Source organism: Pinus tabuliformis, chromosome 7 (genome assembly GCF_031772625.1).
Source record: "Pinus tabuliformis cultivar Carrire ecotype Pingquan chromosome 7, CPIR1, whole genome shotgun sequence".
Classification (NCBI taxonomy): Eukaryota; Viridiplantae; Streptophyta; class Pinopsida; order Pinales; family Pinaceae; genus Pinus; species Pinus tabuliformis.
Window position 1 is genome coordinate 599,239,888 of NC_142293.1, and position 12,202 is coordinate 599,252,089.

The 12,202-nt window shown below is 36.7% G+C and overlaps 3 protein-coding genes across 4 annotated transcripts in view; 1 reads left to right on the forward strand and 2 right to left on the reverse strand.

Moving 5' to 3' along the window:
* Window positions 1–967: 967 nt before the first annotated feature.
* Window positions 968–2,325, reverse strand: LOC149248851 (ent-kaurene oxidase-like). The gene is made up of 4 exons (XM_089451245.1): window positions 2,242–2,325; window positions 1,907–2,047; window positions 1,594–1,790; window positions 968–1,121 (listed from the first exon to the last, which is right to left on the reverse strand). The coding sequence occupies exons 1-4, from the start codon at window positions 2,323–2,325 to the stop codon at window positions 968–970; spliced, it is 576 nt and encodes a 191-aa protein (XP_089307371.1).
* Window positions 2,326–4,658: 2,333 nt separating this feature from the next.
* LOC149248852 (uncharacterized) lies at window positions 4,659–6,931 on the forward strand. The gene is made up of 2 exons (XM_089451248.1): window positions 4,659–6,488; window positions 6,623–6,931. The coding sequence occupies exons 1-2, from the start codon at window positions 4,659–4,661 to the stop codon at window positions 6,929–6,931; spliced, it is 2,139 nt and encodes a 712-aa protein (XP_089307374.1).
* Window positions 6,932–7,505: 574 nt separating this feature from the next.
* LOC149248853 (uncharacterized) overlaps window positions 7,506–12,202 on the reverse strand; it is a 41,531-nt gene continuing 36,834 nt past the window's right edge. The window contains exons 12-13 of one of the 2 annotated variants that reach the window (XM_089458566.1): window positions 7,809–7,972; window positions 7,506–7,699 (exon numbers count right to left, since the gene is read on the reverse strand). In XM_089458566.1, coding sequence (XP_089314692.1) covers window positions 7,696–7,699; window positions 7,809–7,972 — 168 coding nt within the window. In that variant the 3' untranslated portion in view covers window positions 7,506–7,695. The other variant, XR_016266703.1, reaches the window with a different exon arrangement.

A 12,202-nucleotide genomic window follows, 5' to 3' on the forward strand; every position in this document is an offset into this window, starting at 1 on the left:
AAAAAAGGATCTTGTCGTAAACTTGAGGTAAATACAAGTGAAAAAACAGAGAATTATTTTGAGTTCCGATACCTCAAATTTCCTTGGAAGTTGACAGACCAAAGTGTAGCCAAATCTGTGTAGTACCATATCATCATCCAAAAAGAGTATCTTGTCCATCCAAAAAAGGATCTTGTCCAGCTTAGGGTAAACTTGAGGTAAGTACGAGTGAAAAAATAATTTAACAGAGAATTATTTCGAGTTCCGATAGCTCAAATTGGAATCCTGCTGCCAAATTAGTTGGATGATCTATTTTAAAATAATAATATTCCAATAATATTACTTCACGGCTTCACGGCTACAGAATGGAAGCCTGCTGCCAAATTAGTTGTAGTTGGATCATCTACCTTAAAATAATATTTCCTTCACGGCCTTTACGGCTACAGATGGGAAGCCTGCTGCCAAATTAGTTGGATGATCTACCTTAAAATAATATTCTCTCACGGTTACAGATTGGAAGCATGGATGATCTACCTTAAAATAATAATCCTTCACTGCTACAGATTGGAAGCCTGCTGCCAAATTACTTGGATTGGAAGCCTGCTGCCAAATTACTTGGATGATCTACTTTAAAATAATATTCATTCATTGCTTTTTTCCAGAGAGAAAAAACCAGATAGATTATATTAAGAGAATATAATGAAACACATATACATAGTCAGATATTCATATATTCATGCCTGGATGAACCTCAGCGTTCCTTAAAAGAAATAAGAAAGAGAGAAATGCAAATAATGGATGATGCATCCCAAACCGGCTGAAACAGATAATATGACATATAATCCTTATGAAAGATGCAGGAACGACAAAATGTTCATATGCAAAACAGCCCAGCGAAAGCCATGACTGTAGAAAGAGAATGAAATCAAAAATGTCATCATCAAAACCTGTAGGAAAAAATCCCTACGAAACAAGAGTGATTGAACATTCAGTAATTCGCATCAGTATGGACTATGTTACCAGAAACGTTACGATTGGCAGCGTTTCTGCGAAAAACAGCTCCAGAAACCATACGCGAGGGGAAACCACGTTTTATACGGGCGTTCTCGTTTTTATGGACAGGAAACTGGTTTTTGGCGAAACTGATCGTTTCCCCCAACGTTTTATGCAAAAACGTTTATCCGTTTTCCCTGCAACGTTTTGGTTCCGTCTCCGTTTTTTCGTTAAATCCCATTTAAAAAACAAAAGTTGCCGAGTTGATCCATTGCAAAAATAGTGGTTTCCAACTTGAGTTCTGTGAGTCAGCGGCTGTGTGAGCACGATTTACGCTGAGAGGAGCGTAGTGACTGCCCGTAACGCGAGGTGTGAGCACAATTTAAGCTGAGAGGAGCGTAGGTTCGTCATTCAACAGACACCGGTCAAGAGCAGTTTAATCAGAGAGGAGGAGCGCATCGAACAGAGTCCATAGCGTTTTGGATTTGTGAGAATTCCCAATTCACTGGTATGTTTCAATGAAGCTAGGCTAGCAATTGATCTTTAACTGTAAACGGTGTTCTTATTTTAGCTGTGGTTTCGAATTTTTGTTGAATTTAAAAAATATCTTCACAAAATAACCTGTAATAGGTAAACCGTAACCGTGAGTCTTCCACGTGCTGGTAAGGAACCCACCTCAAATAAGGAAAAAAATCCCTCCAGTCCACTTCAATGGCACCTTTCATGGGATCAGCTACCAATATCTCGTAGATTTCCCATTTAGACAAATTACTGCCTATCTCTTCAACGTATATGGATTCGATGTCCCGGCCTATGACCTGGTTCTTGGAATCAGAAGCCATTATTAATTGTTCATTATGTAGATTTCCGAACAAGCAGATTGACAGAGAAGAAAATGAATCACAAATGTTAGCGGGACTCTTATACTACTCACCGCTTTCAGAGCAAATGTAAACAGTTCATTGATGAAAATTTGCCTGAGGTTCACACCTTCCGCAGATACTGACTGGGAATGTATGTTATCCATTATGCTCTGCAACATGCTTTCTCGAAGGGAATGGATGCTCTTCTGTTTCTGTCATCAACAAACAGATCTAATATTACCCGTAACCCAACTGAACCTGAACAATGCCCTGCAAAGCTGTAGAAGCCATTGGATTTGATTATTATTGAGATTCAACTATGATCTATTAAATGTGTCATTCTTTCGCCCCTTGGTCGTCTCTGATCATATAGATTTAAAACCAATTTATATTAAACACCGATTACCTGAGCTGCAGCTCCCAGAAGGTTTGTAAGTATCAGTTTCTTGACCATGCGGTGGTACTCTCCATAATCGCTCATGGCGACCATAGTCTTGAAATAACCACCACCCTTTCTTTATTAAGTATATTAGTTTTACCATGGTTTGAGAAATTTACATTATTTTAATAATTTAATAGTTTTAAGTATATTAGTTTTAGTTTTACGTTACATTACTTTAATAATTTCTCATTTAGGAATTTTTTTTCCAAATCACTTTTTAACTATTAAGTAAAAGTTCTCCATGAATGCAACTGTATTTGATTGCAATGCATAAATATATTTGTTAAATGGAATTAAAAATAGAAAAAGAGTTAATTGATTTTATTCTTTAATGTAAAAGATATTAAGCCATTAGATTTACATACAATATTTATTTTCTAACGGTCAAACAATATAACTTTAAATAATACTTTAGGTAATCATGAAGATCAGATTCACTTTGCTTATATTTAGTTGATGATATGCAGGGTTGAAATAACCCTCCTTTTTTTTATTAAGTATATTAGTTTTACCATGGTTTGAGAAATTTACATTATATTAATTATTTATTAGTTTTAAGTCTATTAGTTTTAGTTTTACGCTACATTACTTTAATAATTTCTCTGATTTAGGAATTTTTTTTCCAAATCACTTTTTAACTATTAAGTAAAAGTTCTCCATGAATGCAACTGTATTTGATTGCAATGCATAAATATATTTGTTAAAAAGAATTAAAAGTAGAAAAAGAGTTAATTGATTTTATCCTTTAATGTAAAAGATATTAAGCCATTAGATTGTGTAAAGACATGATATTAAGTCACTAGATTGTGTAAAGATATAAAAAGCAAGTAGTGAAAATTATAAGTTATACATGACAAAATTTCCAACATGAACGTTCACCATGTAAAAGGTTATATTTAATTAGAATTTAAAAAGGTAATATTTAATTAGAATTAAAAAAGGTAATATTTAATTAGTATAAATGAAAATAATACAGGGACTCAAACTATGTTCCAATTAAATAAATTAAACTTCTCCTCATTATTTTTCCCCTACCATAAGAATTTTTTGATCATGATACTAATTTGCTTTTTGATACTCTTCGGAGCTACAAGCCCACAGCACATATAACTCGACAAAGCAGATAAGAGAGACTTAATTAATATTATTTTTCCTACTAAGTTCAACCAAAAGGAACCCCAACTTCCTATTTTCTTTTTCAATTTTTGTATTATCGCCTTCCAAACTTCCTTGAAATGAATACCTAAATAAATTTTCATTCCCAAATATTTGAAATATTTCCATCCAATTTGAACCGGAAAATGAAAAGTTGATGCAGTCTCCTATGGTATTTCCTCAAAACAATTCCAGCGGTATAGTCCCAAGAAAATAATATAAATGAATGTAATGTTTTGCATAGCCTTAGGTGCTCTCTAGTTATATTCTTGATGTTTGACCAGGTCATTTGTGACAATATAATTTCTTTCCTTTTATAACTTAATAAATAGTAATCTCGTAAATAGTGTAAACACATGTTCAACATGTAAGGGCCACTTTCTTTTAGTTCCATCAATTTAAGATAAATTTATCTGATTTTCTTTGTACCATATTCTGTCAAGCAATGTTATACTTTTTTATTGTTATTACACTCAAATGCTTCTAGTACAAGAAATTATCACTTATTTCTAGTACAAGCACTTAAGTGATCTAAAAATTTAAGTGTTTACAATTGTTTTAGTTTATTTTTTTTTAAGTACTTACATATTTATCATTTACAATTTCTTTAGTTTTAATTGTTTGCATAGTTATAGATTTCTTAGTTTTCACAAAATTAGTTTAGTTGAACTCATTTGGATAGTATCAAATGCACATAAATTTAGCCTTCACAATTGTTAATTACTTAACTATTGTTTATGTTTCAAATTTGTGTTAAAATTTTGTAGGGACTATTTTTTCCACCCATAAAGGTCAAATGGCAATAATAGAAAAAACATTGAAGTGAACAATAATTGAATAATAGGCACTAAATATTTTTTTTGTACCACTAATAGAATTTTATGTTTTTCTTTAATATTGAAGTTAAAATAATTAATAGAATTACACTTACTACATATCACATTGTAAAATTTAAGTATAGTAATGAAATTCAATAGTTTTGAATTTAATTTTACATCAAATGAAATTATGATTGCTCTATCAGTATATTCTCTCATGCAATACATTAAACTATGCAAGTGAATAAATTTATTTCTTCAAACTCTTTGTTAATTGTATTTTCTAATTAAGTATTAGTTTTATTTTTCTTTTTATTTTTTAATTAGTTTTCAAATATAAATCGTGCAGATTAGAATTGGTTGTGGAAGAGAATTATCTATTCTTTATTCCACTCATTTGTCATTACAATGGAAGAAAGTTCATCAGCTTCACAAAGTAGACCACCCCTTTCCCAACAGACTTCTTCCGCGGGAGTATCAAAAAAAGTCGAAAGCAAAGAATATCAAGAAGCAAAAAAGGCATTTGAAGCAAGGTTGTGGGCAGCTGTGAAATGCACTAAATCTTATAGTGGAGGAGCAAGTGGATCAAGTGGTTCAAAGTCTTGGTTTTGCCCTTATTGTAAAACACAAAAAACAGGGAGTGTAGCAAGAGTTCGATGGCATTTACTTGGAATGGGGAAGAAAGAACAAACAATTATATGTACGAATGTACCTAAAACAGAGAAAGCATCTCTACATAAACAATTTAATGAACTTGAAAAATTGAGACATATTGTTGAAGGTTCAATTCAAACCAACAACAATCCTAGTGGATTAGTAGTTGGTGGTCAACACTCTTATTCTCAACATCAAGTTCCAGTTTCCCATCTTGAAAATTTATGGGATGTGAAAGGGAGGGGAAATCTCGATGCATCCATTGGGCGATTTTTTTTCGCAAACGACATAGCTTTCAATGTTTGTAGATCTCCTTATTGGAAGGAAATGGTGAGGGATTTAGTTAACACTGCCCCTAAAGGTTACATGCCTCCTAGTTATGAAAAGATGAGGACGACAGTGTTATCTGAAGAGAGGGCTCGGGTTGAAGCTCGACTTCATGACATTAAAGATAGTTGGAAAGAATTTGGGGTCTCCATTGTCTCAGATGGTTGGACAGATGTCAACCATCGTCCCCTTATCAATATTTTGGTATCTTGTCCGAAAGGAGTTATGTTCTTAAAATCCCATGATACCACAGGAAAAACAAAAGATGGTTCATACCTAATGGGTCTCTTCAAAGAGGCAATAGAGGAGGTTGGAAGAGAAAATGTGGTCCAAATTATTACAGATAGTGCCTCAAATAATGTCCTTGCTGGGGGATTGATTGAGGATGAATATCCAACAATTTTTTGGACTCCTTGTTCTGTGCACTGCATGAATTTGCTCCTAAAAGATATTAATAACATTGCATGGGTTGGGAAAACTATAAATGAAGCAAAGACACTACAAAATTTTATTATTAATCATGCAGCATCCATAGCAATTTATAGGAAATATGCAAATCTTCAACTTCTTCGATGCGCTGAGACTAGATTTGCATCTGCATTCATCATGCTTCAACGTCTTATTAAAATGCATCAATCTTTGAGAGAGATGGTGGTATCAATGGATTGGCAGAGATGGAAGGGTTCTCATATTGGAGATGGCCCAAAAGTTGAGGACATTATTATTGGCATTTCTTCAGAGGATTTTTGGAGGAGAGTGGAAGATGTTGTCACCTTGATCACACCTATTGTTTCCACCCTTCGCATATTTGATAGTGATCAACCATGCTTAGGGGATGTTTTTGAGAGTATGGATCAAATGAGGGAGAAACTTCATGATATAATGGAAGATGAAAATTCTAGGATTGACAAAGACACTAGAAATGAAGTGTGGGAACTTAGTTTGACAAGGTGGAAAATGCTTCATAGCCCTCTTCATTCAATTTCATTTTTACTCAATCCTAAATGGTTTCACAAGAAACCGTCTACAGATGTGGAAGTGATGCAAAATTGGAACACTTTTATAAGTAGGTGTTACGATCGTCAGGATCGCACTACTTTACGACTTGAGTTGGGAAAGTACTTGAGATCAGAGGACCACTTTGCAAATGAAGATTGTGCATACAATAGAGAACAACTTGGACCCATAGAATTTTGGATGCAATATGGTACAGGGACTCCCTTGCTTCATAGTTTGGCTATCTGTTTGCTTTCACAGGTATGATCAATACTGAATACCTTTAATGTATTGATTTATTGTTTAAGAAATTAAGTCTAATCTTCATTTTTTATTATTTTCCTTTTAAGATTTCAAATGTCTATTGCTAACATAATGTTAATTTTGTTTTACAGGTTACTAGTTCATCTGCATGTGAAAGAAATTGGAGTGAATATGCCTTTATACATTCATCAAAAAGGAATCGCCTAGGTACAAAAAAGGCACAAGATTTGGTGTTTGTACACTCAAATCTACGCTTGTTGTCTCGACAACAACTAGAGTATAAAACTGGACCCACTAGAATGTGGGATTATGGTGGTTCACAAGATGATGGAGATGATGAGCTTCCACTTGAGGTGACACAAGACAATGCTGAAGACATGCTTGATAGTACCAAGAAGTCTAGTGACAATAATAATGATTTTGGAATTGGGTCAAGTTGAACAACCATTCTAGAAAATGAACTTGACAATCTAGTTTATTAAGTTTATTTGTCTTTTGCATATGAATTGCTAGAAGTGGCTTTAGAGATACATTTAATTATTTATATTTCAAATATTTTATTCTCATAGATGTTTGCTATTTTTTTGGAATTAATGATTGGCTAAAGTTTTGGATTTGGCAAATTATGACATCTTTCTTAAAAGTAAATCACTCTTTTTAAATGTTTCTTTCGAACTTCACATGTCGAAACATTAGATTTTTATGATTAAAATTAAATCACTCTTTATAGATGTTTCTTTAAAACTTCACATGTGGAAACATTAGATTTTTATGATTAATGTTGTGTTTTATATTGTTAACATTTAATCTTGTTTTTTCTCTCTCCTCGTTTCTTATACAAGAAACCTGCAAACTCTGTTTCTCGTACCGTTCTCGTTTCTCGTTCTGTTTCCCGTTCCAATCTTGAACAGAGGAAACGGTTACAATGATTGTTTACCGTTCTCGTTTCTCGTTCTGTATGGAAATGGAGGAATGATTGTATTTTTGCCTGGAGGGTATTTATAAGCCCCAAAATTCTTCAATCTATCTGTTAGAAGATGAAAAACATGAGGAATAATATTCCTTCATTGCTGCAGATTCAAGCTGCCAAAGCACTGGACAATAGATTCAAACTGCCAAAGAACTGGACAATAGGAAGAATTTAGCCTTTTGAAATCATGCCCCCAAAATTCACGACATCTTCATAGCTCTAAAATTCTTCAATCTATCTGTTAGAAGATGAAAAACATGAGGAATACGCTGAAAAATAATTGATATAAATTATATATCAATGGAAAAACAAAAAATGCAACAAGTTGCTACAATCAAAAGAAATACCTATTAGACCAATAGATGGCTGTTACATGGAGGATTCTTTTTGCCAATCCAGCTCCAGCTAAACTATGCATAGTTTCATTGTCATAAGCTTCATTGAAAGCCCAAAATTGTAATATCTTTTGCAAACGAGATTGGTTTGCATCTTTTTGAGGATTGTGATAGATCTGCAAAAAGGGGATAAAGCAAGAACCTCATTGTCTAGCTCCTTTGGATTGATGCGGTGCAAATCACTGGCGAAATAGAACACAGTTAATGTTAATATTGGAACTATGCTTTATCATGAACAGAATAGAGCCATATACATACCACAAAGTATTAATCTGAAGCAAAGCAAAATAGAGCAAAATACAAACCCCCCCGTGCTATTCCAAAGCCAAGCTAAATAGTCAGTGCACCTATTAATGCACGTCAGCGTAACCATGATATCCTATTAATAAGGAAAACAACATCTTTCGCAAACACCCAAAATTTTGCAGCAATTTCAAAGTGCGGCAATCCCCCTTCTTCAGCATATATCATGGATAGTCAAGCCAACGATTTATTGGTTCACTCGCGAGATTGATCAAGATGTAACATGTTGTTGACAACAATATAAAGAAGGGAGGCTTGCACAAGTGGTCACTGGAAGTTGTCATAGGTCCACGATGGTAAATAAATGTGGTCACTTGACCTCAATCCAACATGATCAAGGAGAAGGACTATGCACTTTCATGATAGGAAGGTGATCGTAACTCCAAGAGAGGGATCAGAAGCAAGTTGTTCCCCCCTACCATTATTAAATCACATTGTGGTGTAGGGGAGCCGGATGGAAGAATCGTAGCAAGTGCATGTGGATAAGGTGTTGAGAACGGGGATAAGCAATAACTTCGCTCTTATCATGCATTTGTTGGTTTTGTTGCCTGCTTTAATCTCCTCGTTGTCTAGTTAAACTCTATTAAGTTTTAGTTGGTTTGTGTTGCTACGTTTTTGCTCATAGATATCGATGTTAATGCCAGCGTCCGGGGTAACAAGAACCTTATAAACAAGGAGGCTTGCACGAGTGGCTTCCAAAATTGGTCACCCGTCATTGGTATAATAGGGAAAATATGTGTGGGAACACCACTCCAAACTAGCATGACTGAACAAGGTTAACGAGCATGCACCCTCATGATATGACAAGGATAGAACTTAACCCCAAGAGAAGGATCTGAAACAAATTGTTTCACCCTCTGCCAGAAATGAAGGCTAGAAATCACATTATTGAATACGGTAGCAGGATGGAAGAATCATACCCAGTGCAAGTAAATAAGGTGTTAGAATAGAGATAAAGCTATGGCTTCAATCTTCTAAAATATTTGTTTCTTTTGAGGCTCACTTTCATCTCCTCGCTATCTACTTAGAGGCCCTCTCTGGTTTTAGGCTTTAGTTGGTTTACGTTACCCAGTGTCTCTCAGGCTTTAGTTGGTTTACGTTACCCAGTGTCTCTCAGGCTTTAGTTGGTTTATGTTACCCAATGACTACAAACATCTAACCAGCTATGGCCTACCCTAATAGGCCTCCCTTAGCTTCATCGGAACCAGTGAGGTTAAGCCAGCTAGTTCTAGGCCATGGCCTAGCCTAATAGGCCTCCCTTAGCCTTCACGGTTGCTACAGAACACTAACCAGCCTCCTTTTCAACTCGGTCTGCCTTATTAGCTGTGGCCTGAATCAACCTCAGTGTTCAGCCTCCTTTCCAACTCGGCCTGCCTTATCAGCTGTGACCTGCATCAACCTCAGTCTTGGCCTCCTTCCTAAACACTCAGCCCTTCCTGCGGCCTTCTTTCACAGTTTTTAGCCCTCGGTTCTAGGTCTGCGGCCCTCTTCTTGCTGTCCAGGCCAACAACAAATCATGGCTCTCTTGATCAGACTTTGCCCTGCCTCAGATATGATATATCAGCCCTCAAACTACGAAAGCATAATTACGGCAGAAATGCGCAATTACATAACAGACCGGACACACATATCTCATTCATGATTGAATTCAGGAAATAGTCATTACATATCTCATTCATTCACCGTAATTACATATATAATGAATGAATGGCCGCATTTTCGGCATTCGAACGGATTTCTCGCTCATCCATCATATGGTGAGGGTGGATCGGTCCCCCTGATCTAGCTAGAACAAACCTCGAATCACTTGCTCCCACTGTGGCCTACTCCTTCACTAACCAAAACACAAACTCGGCCTTCTCCTATGCTTGTTGCTTCTTCTCTAGGGCTACCTATGGCTCCTTTGCTTGCCTGGGCTAAGTCCTTCTAGCTTCCTCTCTTACAAGTGAAGTCATTCTCACTTGTGATACTAAGCCTCTCCATTGGCTTATATTTATATTTTTCCCATAGGTGACTTACGAGCCCTCTTTGTCCTTCAAGAGATCCCACTTCACCACTCAACAACAAATTAGAATATAAGATTACTTTTCATGGGTTCCAAGCCCATTCCTTTGGGTCAAACCCCCAAACTTTGGGTGTCTCAAACCCCCAAACTTTGGGTGTCTTTCCCACAAACTTTGGGTGTCTTTCCCACAAGCATTCTTTCTGTGGATTTTCTCTACTTAGAAATACCTTCCAAGCTACCCAAATTTCAACACTCTTATTGTGGGTTTTCTCTACTCAGAAATACCTTCCAAACTACCCAAATTTCAACACTCCCTCTTAGTGAGGAAAGTGTTTCCACCACTAGCTAGAAGTGACCTTGCCTTTGAATCTGATCCGTGACCACATTCTTATTTTCGAAGATACCATACTCCTAGAAATCTCCAACTCTGTGACTTTTCCTTGCATGGCCATGACTTTCCTTATATGTGCCACGTCTTCTCTTTGCATGATCACATACTCCTAGAAATCTCCAACTCCATGACTTTTCCTTGCATGGCCATGACTTTCCTTACATGTGCCATGTCTTCTCTTTGCATGATCATGACTTTCCTTACATGGTTCATGACTATCCTTGCATGTACCATGACTTTCCTTGCTTGCACCATGACTATTCTTGCATGGTCTATGACTTTCTTTGCATGTACCACAATTATCCTTGCATGGTTCGTGACTTTCCTTGCATGACCTAGAAGACTCTACTCTCTTGCTTCAACATGAAGGTTAGACTTCCACTGGGTGGCCAACTCTCCTTTGTCGTCTCCCTCTGAAGCCAAACTCCCTTTGAGCCTACACAATTGTCCCTTGGCACAAATTGCTTTCCCTCCCAGGAAGTGTTGCAACTGAACTTGTGTCCTTTCAAGGTCAATCCTGAGCTACAGTTGAACACTAGGCCTAGTCTACTCTAGGTCACCGCAACTCAACTTTGCAAGTGTCCTCATCATCATGGGTCGAACACCTAATATGCACATGGCTCTACTGTTGGATGTGCAACTTTGCAACCCAATGAAGAAATCATCTTGCCATCCACATGAATCTATCTCCTTCAAGCCAAAGCACATGAATTGTCTCAACATACTTTGACAAGTCAACAAAAGTCGATCCAACGACCTGCCACACAACATACAACTTGCCACACAACATACTGTTGTGCACAGAGTACTCCACCAATCCACCAGAACTTGTTGAATTTCCACGACACTCAAGAATCTTGTTTAGGTCTTAAAATATCTTACACAAACACACTCAAATGCACAACACATATACTTTGTAGAGAAGAATATACAACATCAATGAATCAACTAATGCACATGAAAATTTTTAACTTTTTCAAACCCACCACTTGTCATATTACAATCTAGAATGCAACAGTAGTAGGGCTCTCGTACCAAGGATCATGGCCCTTACATACAGCCCTAATACAAGGACACAACTAGGGCTTGGTGTCGATCACTTTGACAACCAATTTACACTGAACAAGAAAACGCTTGACCTACTTGCTAATGGAGGCCACGCACAGCCCTTTTATTCCACGTCCTGAGCACATTTGGCAGGTCCTTTTGCCTCCCAATTGTTGATCACTCCATCTAGCCACTATCAACGAATGCAACTCCTTTTGTGCCACTGAACTTTGGCTCATGGATTTGGCCACTAGTATCTCTACTGTTCCATTACGATGATTTCTCATTGGATCTTCTAGAACTTCCCTTACTTCACTAAAGTTTGTCCATTTGCAACTTCTGAACTAGGGCTCATAGATCTGCCTCCTAGCAGCTCATTGACTCCTTTCATGACCGTGTACTTGAGGTCTGCATCCTGCACTGTTCACAACTTTGTTTGTGAACAGTGCTCACTCTTCCAAATTTGCCCACTTGTCAACCTTCTTGTGATCCTAGGGCCTACACATCTCTGCCCCATATTTGTGACAAATTAACCTCTTCTATCACTGTTTAGGGCCAATAAACTACCCACACACAATCACTCCTTGATTGATCTAAGGC